Here is a 17,989-nt window from a genome sequence, read left to right as displayed (position 1 = left end):
TGCACATGGCTTTTGAGTTTTTTTCTATAACAGTAAATTAAAAAATGCTTAGGATTGTTTGTTGGGTCAGTTGGCACAAAATGGCTCATGTCCATGTTATTAAAATCTAGTTTGCAGTATGGAGTAGCCACATCCAAATAACCTATTACTAAATTGCATTGGTCTGTGTTAAATTCTGAACCATGCCCCAAAATTCTTTGTGATAATGCATGTTGACCTGGGACAAAACCATGCCAGGAACATTTATTTTATCATAAAATACGATGGAATTCTATCACTTGAAAACTTTCCATGATACAGTTTATTTTACTAATACAAACATAGACTAAGTAGCTTTTGAGATGATTAATTCATTTGGAAATTTTAGGCTGAATTGGTTGTTGAATTGGTTTTGTTCTGTTCAATTCTCTTTAGATCGTTTCTTCATACAGCACAACCCAAGATCCCTTGACTTCAGTGATAGGGAGGGAAGCTACAGGCTGGATTAATTGGACACTGGAGGTTATTTTAGAGTTTTGGTTGTAAGACTAGTGTTCCTTTGATACACAGTATAGGTGGGACCATTCTCAGGCAATCAAGCTTCTCTTTTTTGATTGTCTGTTTTAATAGAGGACATATTTTGAGCTACAAGTAATTGCTTAGCTCAGCAGATGAGTAAACATAGCATAAACATGGCATAGGCTGAATGATGTTTAGTAAAAAAACCTCCCAACTGCAGAAACCTTCTCAACTGAAGAAGATCTGTTTTCTGACAATATTATGCATGCATATCAGTTTTTCTCAGGATTTGACAGACATTCCTTATATGTCACAGAAAGATGCAGACGTATTCAGAGATGGGAGCCATTTTAAAGTGGGAGTATCAATTTAAAGCGATACTTCCAGCATGACCCTGAAAAAGCACCTGTCTGGGTAGGAATTGTGAGCAAAGAAATGGTTGCCTACTGTTCTGACTTGTACTGTATTCCAAGAAACTCTCTTTGTAAAATGCTCTAAAATACTTTTTCTGTAAAAAGCACTATTGCATCACAGAAATAACGGATTGCATTTCTTGTCTGGTCAGAAACTATTTTGGCAAGTTAATGGGCCAAAAAGGGAGAATGTTTTTTATGAGGGTAACTGTGTTAAGAAAGCAGACACTAATATTGTATGGGTTCCTCCAGGAGCAATACTGGAAACTCCTGGCGTTTCACACTTTTACTGAGAGTGATGGCTGTCACTGATGTATTTAACACATTGAACTTGCTTGCCTGAGACAAAAGACTAAGGTTTGTTATTGGGTAAGCACAGGCTTACCACCCCAGACTTTCTAGCTCAGCACATATCAAAAGAGGGGACTAGAGTACTAAATAGCTGAATGTGGCTTACACAGATTTTTTACAAAAGGTGGAAAAGATCAGTTTAGGTTTTTGGTCAGTATAAACTGAAAATATACAGTAGAGGATAGAATTGAAACCACAACCAGATGGACTTCTGGAATAGTTCAAAGAAAGATGTTTTAAATGTAGTAATCAAATTTGAAAACAATTCTGTTCTAAAAAGTAGATCTGTCCTGTATTCTCATGAACTGCTGGAGAAGAGTCTTTTTCAAAATATTAAGCAGGCTTCCCTGATACAAGGGTTTCCTACAGCATCTTATTACTATGCCATTTAACTAATTTGTCAACTGTTGAAGTACAAGAGCCTTAAGGAGAACCTTTGCACTGATCCTGAGACAAAAATCCATTATGCTGAAACTTGTGAGTCCAGTATTTGTTTTCTTGAAGTTGCAGAAGTCATGTTAGTGATAGTTACTGGACTATCTTTGCCCAACTTACCCCTGTACGTTTCTAAATAAACTCTTGGATCAAAAGGACTGGAAGAAACACTTGGAGGAATTACTAAGCTTATGCAAAAATTCACAGATGCTGGATCCAGCTTGTACTCTCAAAATAGAGACTAAATCACTAGATGATGCCAAAGAATTTTTCATGAAACTTGCATATATATATATGAAATAGACAATGCAAGATGAGTTCTTGAGGGATCATCTTTTCTGCAAAAACAAGTGCTTACACTAAGCAGTAGCAAAACTTGTTTTAATTTAGTGGTCAAGCTAAAAAATCAGTTGCGAGATACTGTTTCACTTAGAACAGACAATGTATCATTATATATTTTGATGGTCATTTATGTTCTACCCAGGATTTCTTTACTTCACATTAGGTTGGCTCTGACCTCAGTGAATAAATATGAAGAAGCAGTTACCAGTTACCAAAAAGCACTGGATCTTGATCCAGAGAATGACTCTTATAAGTCAAATTTGAAAATAGCAGAACAGAAACTGAGAGACATGTCCAGTCCTGTAAGTTAGCTCTGCATCTCTTTATTTACAACAGTTTTAACTGGGAGTTTTTAGATAAACTTACCTTCGATTGCAATTTGTTTGTAGACTGGAACTGGATTGAGTTTTGACATGGCAAGCTTGATAAACAATCCTGCCTTCATTAGTATGGTGAGTATATCTCAAGCTTGACATTATCTTGTTTTTAAAAATGAATTTTTAAGAAATGCTCTTGTTTAATGAGCCAAGCAGTTTTAATTACTATTATAGCAATGGTTGTATTACACTGAATTTCAACTTTTCTATGTAATTTTACACTTAAAACAAGAAGTGAAGTATAAATCTCCTGTAGTGCCTGTCTTATTTCCAATGGATTCTCTCTTACAACATACATAGGTTAGCTGTGCTGTTTTTGTAGATGGCTTGATAGTAAAACACTTGTTGATGGCATGATGAAAATCTTCTATTCTTCACAAAGCAGTTAACAATGAATACAAGGACTAAAGTAACTCTTGGGGAGAACTACCTTGAGACCTTTCTGTTCTTACTGTTTCAAATTATCCCTGACATCCTTAAGTGTTCAAACAACAAATATAAATAACATATAGTGCATTCCTTTACTTCCAGTACAATTTAGCTTTCTTAGCTAAATGGAATTAATGAACTTTGTAGAATGGAATTTGGAGAAAACGAAATGCAACCTCTCTCCCCCACCCCCCCAAAAAACCCCCAGCCAACCAACTTACATCCTTTGAGAACACAGTTAAAACTTTACTAGCCCTTGGGTAGCTTCACTGGAACAGGTCATTGCAGTCGATGCTTTTGTGTAGAAGTGCACTGTATTCAAAAAAGATCCATACATCTGGTGGTGTGGTTTCACAGCCACTCAGCAGCCAAGCCCCATGCAGCTGCTTGCTCACTCCCCCATCAGCAGGATCAAGGAGAGAATCAGAAGGGTGAAAGCTGGAAAATTTGTGCATTGAGATACAGAAAGTTTAATAGGGAAGGCAAACCCCTGCTCATAAGCAAAGAAAACTGAGGAATTAATTCACTGCTTTCCATGGGCAGGCAGGTGTTCAGCCATCCCCAGGAGAGCAGGGCCCCATCATGTGTAATGGTTACTTGGGAAGACAAATGCCATCACTCCAAGTGTACCCCCCCTTCCTCCTTCTTCCCCCCAGCTTTATATACTGATCATGATGTCTGGAATATCCCTTTGGTCAGTTGGGGCTACCTGTCCTGGCTGTCTCTCTTCCCAGTCTCCCATGTACCCCCAGCCCCCTCACTAGTGAGGCAGCACAAAAAACAGAAAAGGCCTTGGCTCTTTGTAAGCCCTGCTTAGCAATAACAAAATCATCTCCTTCTTATCAACCTCTGTGTTCAGCACAAATCCAAACCACAGCCCCCTACTATGAAGAAAGTTAACTCTACCCCAGCCAAAACCAGCACCCATGGTCCAAATAATAGAAATGGTATGTAAGGAAGGAGTGAGCGAGTTCTCTGATGGCATTTATGATGAAATTGCACTGGAACTCTGTGTGCCACTTCACTGGTCACATGATGTACTCAGTCTGTGTCTGTTTAGAATCAACAATATGTTGGAGCTACAACAACAGTATGGAGCTAACTTGGGGGAAAGGATTTTTTGCATCATTTGCAGAAGATGCCTGGTCACATGCCTAGAACACGGTTCATTTATTCAGGAATGAACGACTTATCTTCCTGACGTGTAGTTATTTGTTTTGTTTTTAAGGGAAAAATTGCCTCACTGTCTGACTTAAGAGGCTTGTAGCCTCCATTTTGGGCCCCTAAGCTAGATCAGCCTTATTACTGATAGCAGAAACTAAACCAGAATTCTGTATTAACCATAGCATTGGCCTGAATTTGGCATTTTATATCCAACTTTTAACTAGAGAAGAAAGTTGATTTACTTTTGAGATATCTATATATGGCAATATATTGATCAATAAAATGAATACTGGATATATCTGGGGTTTGTAGTACCTTTAGTAAGACAGTGAATAAGAAGGTACTCTGTTGTGCCTGTTGGTGGTGTATTCATCCAGACACTGATTTCTGCAGGAATTATGTTACTAACATTAAAATATCACATTGTTTGTTCTATGGCATCTGTCCATAGACACCTTTACACTATGGTAAACACAGTATAATTTTAGAGGTATCTTTGTATGAGAAATTTAAATAACCTCATGTTTACGACAAAGTAAAGAGACACTATTACCACAGAAGATACGTGTTACCACAAAACTGTGCTACAAAGGAAGTCCACACAGTGCTTACTCCACGATGTATTATGGCCATAATCTTAACTGTTAATACCTAGTAGTAATAACAGTTGCGAATTTAATTTATCCAGGCAGGAAAGCAACAAAATACAAACTTTTCTTCAAAAAGCCTAGTAAAAAATCTTTGTCCTTGAAAGTTTTCAATGCTGGCTGTTTGGGTTTTTTTAGTTTTCTGGTACTTAGGTTTTTATTTTTACTGGCTTCCTGTCATATTTTCATGTCTGAATCTGTAACCACTATTTTTTAGCCAACATGTAACAAATTGTCTCAGCTTCATATCCTTGAAATACATTCCTGTAGTGATTCCTTTTGCAGAAGACATAAACTTAGCTTAATTTTGTAATAAAACAGAATACAGCATGTGGGGTTTTTTTGTTCCCCACACTTTTCTAAGTGATACCTAAGTAGTAAATGTGTTATAATTTCAGCTATATGTTGTCTATTCTAGGCAGCAAGCTTAATGCAAAACCCTCAAGTTCAACAACTGTAAGTATTAAAATGGAGTGCAATTAAAACAAATGTCTTTAGAGGTTTGAATTAATAAGAGGAAAAGTGTATAGTACTGTATTCTGAAAAGGTAATTTTATTTTTACTTAGTGTAAATAAAACTACTGTAGTTTCTTTTGCTTGCAGCCTATTTCCTCCCAGCAATTCAAAAAAGAACTAGGGTTTACTGCTTACTATAAAGGTCCCTGCCCACCTCAATGCCAACACTGTGCTAACTGTTCCAGGATGTCGGGGATGATGTCCAATGCCATTGGTGGCCCTGCTGCCGGGGTTGGTGGCCTGTCAGATTTGTCTAGCCTGATTCATGCGTAAGTAAGAACTGCATAGTTTTATCTGTTACAGTTGTAGTAGGATCACTGCAACATCTATTTAAAAGGGATAGTGTCAAGCCAATTATACTGTGGCCTAGCCCCACTGTATGCCTATTTGTTATTAAAACTGACAACTCTTAAGACTTGTTTCCCACAATTTTGTTTGTTTGCTTTGTACATTTCCATCAATTAGAATGACTGAACTGCTCAGTTTCACTTTCTGGTTCTCATACGCCCTTACCTTCTAATGCCACTTATTAAAAATATTCCTTTAAATCTTTAAGTACTCCTACATGCGCTTTCAAATTGTGTGGATAAATTGACTACCTGATATCCCAGACAATCATTAGAAAAGCTACAGATTTACTTAACACGTCATAGGTTCTGCTCTGGCATCCCTCCATTTAGACTAGGAAGGTTTCAGAGTACTCAGTATAATGAAGAGTACCTTTACAAAAACCAGAACCTAAGGCTTTTCTAGTACAGTGATGATAAAATCCATCTGGAAGGTCTCCACAAAAGCATGCATTTGCTTATATGCCAAGTTCTCTTAAAGGAATACAATTTTACTTTATTTCAGCATTCTAGCACACTTCTGACTATTTTTAAGTTTTGCCCTTTCAGGGCAGTAGTAATTTATAATTTACATCACAGACAGGGATGTGCCACTGCAAAAACCAAATGTTATTTTCACAAAAAACACAGAGATATATGAAAATGGTGGCTTTTCTTCAACCTGCACTGTGGTTTAAAGTTGTCTTGATAATTTGCTGCTTGGGCAAAATGCAGAAATTACAGAGAAGCCAAGCTAGGCTATTTGTGAAGTAGTATTTTTTTACTTACTTGTTTTTTTCTAGTAAACCAGTGTTATACTTACTTTTTACATGGAATTAATGTCACCTATTAATTTAACTCTTAAGCTACAACTGTTACAGAGATTACTGATATTACTTCAGTCATAAAAGACATAAGGATGTAATAGTATGCTTACTTTCTACTAATGACATCTCGTTCACAAGTAGAAGCTGGCAGTTGCACACTGTATTTCTGGAAAGCTAACATAAGGTTGCACTTCAACTCTAAGAGTAGTTATTTTAAACAATTAGAATAAATCCTCTCAAAAAGAAGGGAACAAATCACTGGAGCAGATGTGTTGTTTTACTGTGTAAGGTAATACTTTTTCCTGTATGTTATCAGGTAGAAGTGCTAAAGAATGAAAATAAATATTTCATGATAATCCTGTTTGGAGACACTTTAACCAGATAAAGTCATAATACTACAAATACCTTGATACTATAAATCAAGTCATCTTTAGTCTTAACTCCAATGTAATGCACCTTTCAGCTGTATCGGGATAGCCTGTTTTCTTACAAATGCTGCTTTCACTTGCTGCTTTCACTTCAACACAGGGGGCAGCAGTTTGCACAGCAGATACAGCAACAGAACCCTGAGCTCATAGAGCAACTGAGAAATCATATCCGGAGCAGATATTTGAGCGGCAGCACTGAAGAGCATTCCTGACTTCAAGGAGGCATGTGAATTGGAATGATGTACAACCCGAGAATGCATACCATAGTTAGTAGCAAAAGCACCATTGTAACTCTTCTGCTTGAATAGAAGACAGAAAATTCTTTGTGTGTGTTTGCAAACAAGAATAAATCTGTTAAACAGATCTCTTGCACATAACTTGGAACATAGCGTTTATGTCTACTTACTCCTCTGAAAATTAATACACTGAATAGGTGGTTTATTAAAATCCTCAAGTCCAAGTCATTTCAATATGTGCATTAGAATGATCTCCAGGGCTATTGAGGGGGAAGGAGTTTTGCAGTGGGCTGATCTTGCATAACAACTTAATTCTAAAATGCTGCTGTAAAAGGAACATTATTCTTACAATGAGAACCGTGATGGCTGTAATCTCTGTCAGATATTGAAACAACAGGCCCATTTGCTGTGCCCTTAGATCATACCTAACACTAATGCTTTAGAAGTCTGTTTCTTTAAGTCTGTAAAGGGGCCATCACGAGTAACATATTTTTCAACTTTACTGGGCAGGAGGGAGAGAGATGATTCCATATGAAGGAGTACCAAAAATCGTAGAGAAAGAGAAGACAATAATTCTGTGTAGGATAATACACAGAAATCAAAGTGAAACTTGGCTTGGGAAAGGAAAGTTTTAGGAAGTTTCAGGCTTTTCTACTGCCATGTATACCCTCACATAATGATGATAGCCCTGGAGGTCAGCATTACAGCACTATGTTCCTAGGCATGGCAAGCTGTATTACATTATGTATGCAGTATTTAGCATAAGCTTAAAATTCTTAACTGTTATAAGCTAAAACTGAGCCTGTGACTATACAAATAACTAGTACTGAAAATTTATTTAAAAAAGAACTGCCTTAGAAGGATTCTTTTTCTATTCTATGTGGTAAAGCACTGGCTTAAACAATTGGGGATTTTTTTTAAGTATAAGTACACATAAAATGATGGTTATATTGTCATGATTTTTCCACTCTGTAGTATTTCTCTTCCTAACCTGGCTTTTCTTGCTCAGTTAATCTTACTCTTTCAGAGACCACTGCTCTTCTGTACTTTTATGATGTTAACTTTTTTTACTCTGCTTACTGTTAACATTGCTTTCTGTTTCAGACACTTGTTCTTACTCTAGGGAGGCTTCCTCTTTGTATATCCAAACCAATTTGAGGAGCCTGCTTTGATTTCTAAGACAAAGTGATCTCTGTTGGCCAGTTAGTCTGGAAGAAGGTATGTGGAAGAGTAACAGACTCCAAAATGGAGAAATACACAGGAACTCCTGAACCTCAGACTTTATATCTGATTGATCTTGTGCTCAAAAAAGAGTTCCTCAAGTAGAAGCAAATGGAGACAAGTAATGTACGTGATTCTAAAAAATTACAAGTGTGCATCTATGGCATGAGTATTTATCTGCGAAACCAGGGAGAAAAGTGCAGCTGGATCCATTGAGAAATGAAAGGAATTGGAGAAAACACAAAACTAGGAAATCCATATTAGCATCTGTTGAATAAAGATGTAAAGCTTAATAGCTTTTTTAAGTTTCATACTTTATTGAATAGAGCTTGCCTATATACAGCATTAATTTTTTTTTTTTAATTCTCTCTTTAAGTTGGTGTAGGTGCTTTTTTTTTGAGGCTGTGGAGATACGTAAGCTTTACATTAAATACATTTCCATGTAAGAGTTTATAACTTAACATCTGCTGACAAAAAAGAAAATCCCTAACAGGATCTTTTTTCAGAGGTAGCTCAGATCCCAAGAAAACTGTTAAAGTTACATTTAGCAGGACAGGATACCATTTACAGAAAAGACCAATGGCTGCTGTAGGTGGGCTACAAACACTGTACAAGTGTTTGTACATTACTTGGAGTAGTATGTTGTGTCAGGAGAGGAGCACTACTCCTAGCATATATCCTCCTTAACTTCACAGTTCATTGTAGTTCTCTTTTTCATATCTCCAACGGCTCAAAAGTCTGTTTCACTAACTTTGATAGGGGGAACCAATACATCCAAAGTGGACTGGACAGCACTGCCAGTATCTCTCTACAAACTCTATTTATCCTTACTTTGTGACAGCAATCTTGATGCAGTCAATTACCTTTTTACTTTAAGACAGAAAGAATGTCAAGAACTTCTTGAGAGTTCCTTAAGAACGGCAGACTATATTACTATTCAAAGAGTGGCCGTAGAAGTTGTACTGTCAAGTACAAGCTCTGTAGCCCACTGGATTTATGGAAGAATAATCCCCAAGGTTAAATTGAATTAAGCATTGATTAGTTACCTGGAAAACTACTCTTGAAATCATCTTCATAGAGTTGTAATATTTCACATGCTACAATACTGTCATGTTTAGGGTTTACTCCAGTAGAGATAATACAGAGTATTTATTAAAATGCTGATGGTATTAGCTAACCCTTCAGAAACGTTCTTCAACTGCCACAATTAAACATACTGCCACTAGTAAACAATCTTTGTTTTTTGTATATTAACAAAAAGGGCTTTATAGCCTAGACAAAAAACAGTGAAAACAGTAACAGGAGCTCTCATTACATGCTTTTCCATTGAATCCAGGAACAGAGAGAGTATTTATGCTAAAGTCTACTTTTCCTTGAATAGGCTAGATTGTTTCTGTCATGCAACATGTCTTAATCACAGGGTGAAGAAGGAATCTTTTCCTGTGTAGTAACTGAACTTTTCATCTTGCTAAACCACAATCCCTGTAAATTTCTTTAATTTAACGTCAGTTGCAGTTTATCATTTAACTGAGCAAATATGGATTTACACCTAATTGGTTTTATATCAGCATATAAGAAAGAGAAGATATTTTGCACTAAACTGTAAACTCCTGTAATCTGCTTGCGTGGGAGTATATTTGTCTAACTATGTCTGAAAGATACCTAATGAAATATTCAGTTTAGAAATTGTTTCAGTTTGCACTTCTAGTCTTGTAACAAGTACAAAGTAAAATCACTCATACTGAGAAAGAATTGTGTGCAACTTAGAATAAACTGTTTCATGGTTACAAAAAGTCATACTGGCATAATGCAGCTTCTCTACCATTTCTGTATCTCTCCTACCTCTTATTACCATATGGTTGCATCTCCTTCAATTTGTGTCAGTTTATCTTGCGGATATATTATAAATAAAGTTATTTACTTTTTTGTCTGGATAGTTGTGGTTTTACTGGTTTAATCTGTTGATGTATCTAATGTAACAGGTAAATTGCATTCTTTAAAATACCTGTTCATGTTGGTTGCTCTGCATTTTATTAGATAGTCAGGATAGAGTTCTAATTAATTTTTTTCCTGTATGGACTTATTCCCTCATTTTAGAAAGCTGGTCCTAAATTTATACAATATTTTAAAATTGAATTCTATGGTTACAGATTTGATACATAGGAAAGCCTTAAGTAAAATACTGTCAAAACTAACTAAGGGAGCTAATTACCAACATGGCAGCTAAGAAATACAAGAAGCTGTTGATTAGAATCTTTAACACTAGTTTACCTAGTGTTAAACTAGCAAAGACAGTCACCATTTTCTCTATTAAATGGCTACCTCTGGGTGACCACAGATATTTCAGTTTTAGTTTTCAGTTCCCTACTAACTGGGAAACAACTTGCCTGTTTACAGCATGCCCTGTATTGCAGGGACACACAACTCTGCTCATGACTGCAGATAACTGGGCCAGATTTGCTGTATTATTCCTTTTCAAAGACTGAGCCACAACCAGCAGAGTCTTTGGCTGATAATCCACTTTGTAGCTGCCAGTGCCCCAACAGTGCCAGCTGCACTCTCTCATGTCATACCTTTATCAAGTTGTATTTCCTGTGTCTGTGTGTGTTCCATGCAAATACACTGCCATGCGAGGTACTCCAAAATGTTTCTTTTAGGGGTTTACATTCCAGGAGCTTCTCTTTAAATGGTCAGTTCCTTCAAACTGAAGCAGTTTTGTCAGAACCATAATTTTTAAATGGTTTAAATACTTAAAAAATAATTATAATTACAAAAGTAAGTATAAATTTCTACTATTTTTTTTCAGTCTCATTCCCATGCTGAGGTGATGTTATGTTACTGCAATATAATTTGCTAGAGCTACACTTTTTTCAAAGGTTTTATTTTTAGTAGATAAAATGCATATGCATGTTTTTAAAAGATTTTAAAACATTCAAGAAATGCTCAGAGAAATTAAATCATCACAATTACATTTACAGCTATATAGGGATTTGTTTGTTTGTACAAACAAAATGTATGATTTGATGGCAAAAACATCAAGAAGTTGGTAAAAAAAAGCAAGAACAGCAGAACCACAGAAATTTTTTCTTCAGCTTTGTTTGACTCCAGAAGAAACTACACAGACTTGTGCAATATCATCATACTCATATGTTCTCTTCAAAAACGTGTCTGTAAGTCTTAAGCCAGAGACACTCTAGAAAGGAAAAATATTTTTAGGAGTTGGTATTAGAAAGAATTGTTAAACTTATAAAACAGCTATTTTATAACAAAACTGTGCTAATGCCTTACTTGCAATCCCTGCACTGAAGACAACAATGTAAGTGCAAGGTGGAGGGATGAACTTGGGTGCAGCTTTCCAAGTTGCCTTCCTGAAACTCCACACCAGTGGATGGAATTAGTATTGCACATTTCTAAAACCAGATCCATAGTCCTTTCACTGCTAGAGAAAATTGAAAAACAAGAATAAACCTGTGGGCTTTTTTAAGCACTCAAGGACTGCAGACATGTGAAAGCTTGATTATTATTCAGGTTACTATTAATCAAGAATTTATAAATAATTATAAGGCAGCAAGCAAGATTGACACACAGTAGTTCAGCTTTGTTTGACACGAGCATCCTATCATGCATTTAACAGTACTGGATAACTAATACTGCTAACATTTTGGATGGACTACAAGATTATCATGAGAAGAATCTGCAGACTAAATACACGCTTTAATCCCTGCCCTCAACTTCTATTTAGAATTATATCATTTAATTATCACTTTTGCAACCCTAAGACGATTTGTGATTAAAGTATGAGGTACAATCTTAAATAATACTACAGACAGCTCCATGGAATTCCTCTACAAGTTTTTGGCAATCTCCTAGTTCAGACAGTATTAACAGAGCATAACAGAATGGGCTATTTTGTTGTTTTGTTTATTTTTTAAAATCATTGTAATTCATAAGATGTGTTTCAAGCAGTTTTGTGTTATTACAACTCATAGTAAAGACCACCTTTAACTTGTTTGAGGACAAATTATTGAAAAATGAAACAAAACCAGCCACAACTTACCCACTCCTGAAAAAGCACAAGAAAATTTGATATGGTTACCTGCAATTTGTTATTTTACATGTAATGTCAAAAGGTTCTTCCAAATTTACAGTGTCTGGTATTGTCTCCAAAGAAAGCCTTACATCACCATAGCCAGGAGCCTGAAAAGGAAGAATGTATACTCAGATTTTGAATAGTGAAGTTGAAGTTTTTACTACTCAAGTTTTCCTTTACTGCAAGAAGCTTGGAATAAGAGGAATTTGAAGAAAGAAGGTTGACTCTGTGCTTTTGATTAGTATGCAAATCACAACAGTTCTCTATCCACTGCTGATGATCACCTTCTTCACAGGTTTAACAATTCATTAGATAAGGGTGATCATTATTACTAGTTTTCCAGATAGTTTACACCCTTAAAGTCTGAATAGCCATATACAGTTCCTGAGAAGATCTGCTTTATCCTGAGACCTGTTAGGCAGATAACAGATCTACATGGACAATGTCAGTAAAATTTTCCTGCATAAACCCACCACTATTCCACATCCAAAGAAATAAGAGGCTGCTCATTCTCCCTGCCATTTCAGTCCTCCAAGCTTCTGCCAAAATAATTAATTGCCACCAGTTAGAAAGTCACATGAATATGAACGCTTATCAACTATCCTGTTCTGTCAAGAGTCAAGCACATTTCATATGACAAACCTTATCCTAGTTAAAACCAACCAGGGCTGATTCAAACTGGTAATCTGCAGATAAAAAGCAGGTTTAGATTTTCAATCCCCACAAATGATAAACGGTAACGAAATAATAAGGGAAAAATTTGTCCTGCCTGATAAGGCTTAGTTGTTGCATTTGTTCCAAGTCTACTGATAAAATCATGCTGTAGTGAAAGTTGTATTTACAGCTTAATTGAAAGATATTCCTGAAGAGGTTCAGAAAGTCAGTGCTTGAAACAGGTTTTAGTCACATACAGTCCATTACAGATTAGCGACAGATGACATTTTAGAAAGCATATTTAACTGAACATTACAGTAAGCAAAGGGATGTCAAGCCAATGGGGATTTCAGACCAGCTGAGCAGTGTACATCTGGAATCTTTCAAGAAAGAGAAGTAATTACTCAGTCCTGGAAAAACACAAATATATTCAGCTGCATTAGGTCACAGGGAGGAGTCAACTGGAAAATTATACTCAGTTCCCTCAACATAACACTGTTTGCTGTAACACTGAGCTCTTCCTTTAAGAGATACATTAAAGGGAAAAAACCCATACACAAATGCACAATAAAAGCAGTATTTTATAGAATAAACTTAGCAGCAACTGGCCAAATCAAAACAGAGTAGATGAGAAGACCTATTCTGGCACATAGTGTTGAGCTTAGAAATGAGATACCTCCAAGAATTGATGGCTAGAAGTAAAGGTCTTGAAGTAACACCACGAGAAGCAAGGTAGCTTTCATCCAAAATTGAGGTAATTGCTCGAAAGTATGGAATCAACTAGACAATTCTTCGCTTGTCCTGCTCAAAAATAATGTTTAACTTTGGTCTGGTTCTAGTCTAGTCCTGCACTGAATGCCTTTGAGCAGGTGGAGTACCCTTGGCATACTGTGGACATGCATCTGTCTGGTTTAATGTCACCCAAAAAGAATGTAGTTGTGAATTCCAAGACCATTCCACAAAAAAACCCCAACCAAATTATGGTATGTAGGGGTAATCCAGGATAGTTGTTTCAAAAATGCATTTCTGATCTGAACCATAGCAATGACAGAGGGGCACAGTACAGGCAAAATTCTGGGTGTTGGGGGCAACAGTAAGGCTGGCAAATGGATTAGGATGAAAATGATTAAAGGTGAACGAAGCCAAGAGATTAAATAATCTGACAGCACTTAAAAAATGAGGAGAAGACAAGAGGGAGCTGCACACACTGCAACTCGAAAGGGAAAAAGCCCAAGTATTTGCTGCTTTTCTAAAAACATATGTTGCTTGAAGTACACAAGATTGCTCATGTTTCTCTGTTAATCATGAGGCACAAACCAATGACAGGTGACCAAAACTAACCATGGAGTGTGCTTCATGTGCAATACTCAAATGTTCAACAAGAAGGGATGCAGTGTGAGACAATACTGATTTAGGGAGGGGGAAAAAAATCTGTCTTTAAGAGAAATGATAGGAAAGCTCAGTTGAAAATGGGACAGTTTATTCTTAAAAAATAAGCAACAAGTTTCAAAGTAACAGGAGTAACTTAAGTTCACAAAAAAGGGCAGTTTCTAATTTGATGGGGTTATACACACACTTTACACTTCAATTAAAAATAAAGAGAAGTTTCAGTGACTAGCTGTGAATTTCCACGATCCAAGTTTGCTTGCCTAGTTCTCAGTCAGTATGATTTCCCTACAGAATTGCTCAGTTACTAGAAGATGAGGACTGGGGGAAAGACAGAGGTAGAGACCCAATTATAAGCTTTGTAAACTCAGACTAAGATTCATTTCTCAAAGTTTTTTTAACTATTCTTCCATATCTCTCTTACCATCCTCAATTGAAAAGATGCAAGTCAAGTTTAGCCATTAGAGCAGACACATTGTGCAGCTAACTTAAGCAAGCTAGTAAATACAACTTAAAATTCATGATCAATTTATAAATCAACTAGAATAGAATAGATTCAATCAAAATTGTGGACATGAAAGACAAGTAATATTACACATAAAAATTGTTACTCAAAGATAATTTTATTCTAACCAATGTATTTTGCAACACTGGTTACTTGATTTTGGCAACTAAAATGCACAGTCCATTAAGTTATCCACACTTCACTGAAGAAATACAAGAAATAACTCTCTAACACATATAGAAACATGAGGTTCAGAAAGTAAGCAGCTCACGTTTTCCAAGTCATTATTAAATTGTTCATTGAGTTGCCTTAGAAATGAGCGCTTAGTTAACTTAACACTTGAATTAACCTTACCATTCTTTGGAGCTGGCTAGTTTGCAGCCTTCCTCGTTCACCCAGATTGGTTTTCCATACAATATCTAGTTTACCAATCACTGTTACACCTTTTATTACTCCAGCTTTCTCTGCAAATTCTTGCTTTGGTTTTAGACAGTATAAGTATTGACGTGTATCCATAGGTTGTAAGTAAGTCCTTGCGCCAAAAGTAGACTCACTGAACAAAAAAAAACACACTGGGTCTTAATTTAAACAGTAATTTTGAAAAAGACTTGAAACCCAACCTTTTTTCCCCATCTCTCACCAGTCTTACTCAGTGTGTGTGTGTGTTCATACTTTATTAATGGCAAAACACACAGAACAGTTTTCTGTTTTTAACACAACAGAAAACAATACTAGAATTTATGTACCACCAAGGACTGTGGGGAAAAAAACCCATTCTTATTCATCTGAGCCAGAGAGAAATGAGATGGAAATACACTTTGACACATTATAATTTACTATCTGGCATCTCAGCATTTAAACAACAATGCTGTTAATTTTTCTTTTGCTGTTTGGTTTCCCTCACAGTTTCATTACACTGAGATTTACTAAGATTCCTGTTCAAAAATCATTACAGCAGATGCAAACACTATAAGAACAATGCTCCTCTATATTACAGGTGACCCCTTCAACAGGCAAGAAGACAGAATTTTCACTTTAGCCCCCTCTACAGAAGCACTCAAACATCACCTGCTCCAAAAACCCAAGCAAGTGCAAAGCACTAACAGCTGAAATTAACTTCACAAGCTTTTGTATCACAGTAGTCAGTTATTCTGGTATTTGGTGTTCTACTAATGGACACTAAATGCAATTTAATTTATTTCACCATAACAAATTTTTATATTTTAAGATCCTATATGGGTGTTCCACTGATTCACCTTGACTGCTGCCTTGCTAGATCATGATTAGAACAATTGAAAACAGTTACCACTCTACTGATAGGAAGCAAGGACATATCAGGTCCTGTAAGGCTAAGTATGTACACAGAGATCAAGTCAGAACCAGATGTGGGCTAAATATGATATAGGAGATACTGAAAAAATAGTATGTTTTCATGTTACCATGTCATCCATGTTAGAAATTATTTGAGGATTAGGCTGGAGATTACTAGGTAGAATTATAAAGTTTTAAGAATAGTTTCTATGAAAAGAAAACTGGAACAGATTTTCCAGTTGAATACATAACAGGAATTTGATCTTTTTAATCAAGCAAAGAAGTGCAATCCTTCCATTACAGACAACTAACTGTAATGCTTATATCTCATGAAATCCTAATACAAAGAGTTTCAAAGTTAAGTATCCTGAATATGAACATACCTTTTCCCTACTGTGTCAACTGTGTTCAGTTCTGCAACACTGTACATCATAGATGGCTCTAAAGAAACCTTCTCCATAAACATTGGAGAGGTAGTGATATTCTGAATTTGAGCTTCCAGAAACACTTCATCTGTCTGGAAAAAAAAAAAAGTGCAAGTTCATGAAAATGTGATTAGTGTTATTGAACAGAGTAGACAGTCCTATTGTTAAAAAAAATCACATGTGTTTAGTTCATGCCTGCAAATCAAATTAATTAATGCAAGAAAAAACCTTAATCCCAGTAACAATAGGAGCAAAAGTGTTAGTCAACAGGTATCTTGCCAAACAATGGATGTGGGATAATTTTCCTATGTTCTAGCTATTGCTTATTTGTAATGCATCAGTTCACCACTTCCCAAGACTTTCATCAACTTAATAGCAACTCAAGATTTAATCCAAATTATTTTAAAAAAATTTAAAAATAGAATAAATGGTAAGGAATTGCAGTGCACAACATGCCATGCCAGATGACTAGTGCATCAAGCTGTATAAAAACATTGAAGTAAGTGTGTGTTTTTTTCTTTAACTGAAAAAAATATTTCATGTACATGCTCTAAGATTTTATTATTATTATGAAACACTGGCATTCTGGCTAAAACACAAAATCCAGCCTCCTCTCTCACTCAGCTCCATCGTGCCAAAGGTTACCAATACTGTATGCATCTGACAATTTAACTGGTGCTGTACCTTCAGAACTTCTGAAGCTAATGCCTAAAGATGGTATTGAAGGACCAAGTCTGGTACAGAAACGAAACCTAAGGCTGTTACACTTCCAAAGATGAAAACACATGGAACTAGAGATGGTTTTGCCTCACATCTTTTGTGGAATTGCAAACCAATGAAGTCATTTTGCAACTCTAAAAATCTTAGGGCACAGGATCAGTCTACTAGAGGTAAGAGCCCCCAGAGAAGTGAAAAACAAAACCAAATTGCTAATTCAAATTAAAAAAAGGGGTAGCAACCGAATTTGTATTTACAGAAGAGTTACTGATTCAGGCAGTTGGTCTAAATGATTGTTGTAGGCTACTTCCAACTGAACTAGTGTAGTCTATTGATTCAGATTGAAGCAGTTTATTTTGTTATGATAAATTTTTAAAAAGTACTTTTATGAGGAAAGTAGAAAGAAGCTTATAGTTTCTTTTAATCAGTTTAAATAAATCACTTCTTTATACAAATGGAGTCCTGCTGGTAAATTACAAAATAAAAGTGGGACAAAACAGTCAAAATATGTTTAGTCTCAAAAATATTGTGTTAGAAGGAGAAATACAGAATTGCTGTGTAACTTTCTCTTGTTTACTGTGTTTATAAGGCACAAAAATCAGACAATAGCATATATATGGCAATGAAAACTGTGCAGGCTCCATGGGTTACAGACACACCTCATGCTTCCAGGACCTGGAAATAACCCCAA

The 17,989-nt window shown here is 36.0% G+C and overlaps 2 protein-coding genes across 6 annotated transcripts in view; one reads left to right on the top strand and one right to left on the bottom strand.

Moving 5' to 3' along the window:
- SGTB (small glutamine rich tetratricopeptide repeat containing beta) overlaps positions 1–10,146 on the top strand; it is a 24,571-nt gene extending 14,425 nt beyond the window's left edge. For both annotated transcript variants that reach the window (XM_017811146.1, XM_017811145.1), the window contains exons 7-11: positions 2,203–2,341; positions 2,429–2,491; positions 5,075–5,112; positions 5,358–5,441; positions 6,854–10,146. In XM_017811146.1, coding sequence (XP_017666635.1) covers positions 2,203–2,341; positions 2,429–2,491; positions 5,075–5,112; positions 5,358–5,441; positions 6,854–6,965 — 436 coding nt within the window. In that variant the 3' untranslated portion in view covers positions 6,966–10,146. The remainder of the gene's footprint in view (positions 1–2,202; positions 2,342–2,428; positions 2,492–5,074; positions 5,113–5,357; positions 5,442–6,853) is intronic.
- The window catches only part of TRAPPC13 (trafficking protein particle complex 13), a 26,042-nt gene continuing 16,626 nt past the window's right edge, over positions 8,574–17,989 (bottom strand). For 2 of the 4 annotated variants that reach the window (XM_017811141.1, XM_017811143.1), the window contains 5 exons: positions 16,540–16,673; positions 15,200–15,398; positions 12,307–12,407; positions 11,499–11,649; positions 8,574–11,403 (listed from right to left, as the gene is read on the bottom strand). In XM_017811141.1, coding sequence (XP_017666630.1) covers positions 11,299–11,403; positions 11,499–11,649; positions 12,307–12,407; positions 15,200–15,398; positions 16,540–16,673 — 690 coding nt within the window. In that variant the 3' untranslated portion in view covers positions 8,574–11,298. The remainder of the gene's footprint in view (positions 11,404–11,498; positions 11,650–12,306; positions 12,408–15,199; positions 15,399–16,539; positions 16,674–17,989) is intronic. The other 2 variants (XM_017811142.1, XM_017811144.1) reach the window with 2 other exon arrangements.

The sequence above is a fragment of the Lepidothrix coronata genome, unplaced genomic scaffold, assembly GCF_001604755.1.
Source record: "Lepidothrix coronata isolate B3197 unplaced genomic scaffold, Lepidothrix_coronata-1.0 Scaffold31, whole genome shotgun sequence".
Taxonomy (NCBI): Eukaryota; Metazoa; Chordata; class Aves; order Passeriformes; family Pipridae; genus Lepidothrix; species Lepidothrix coronata.
Note: the sequence above shows the minus strand (reverse complement) of the source record. Positions and strands in the feature narration are given on the sequence as shown.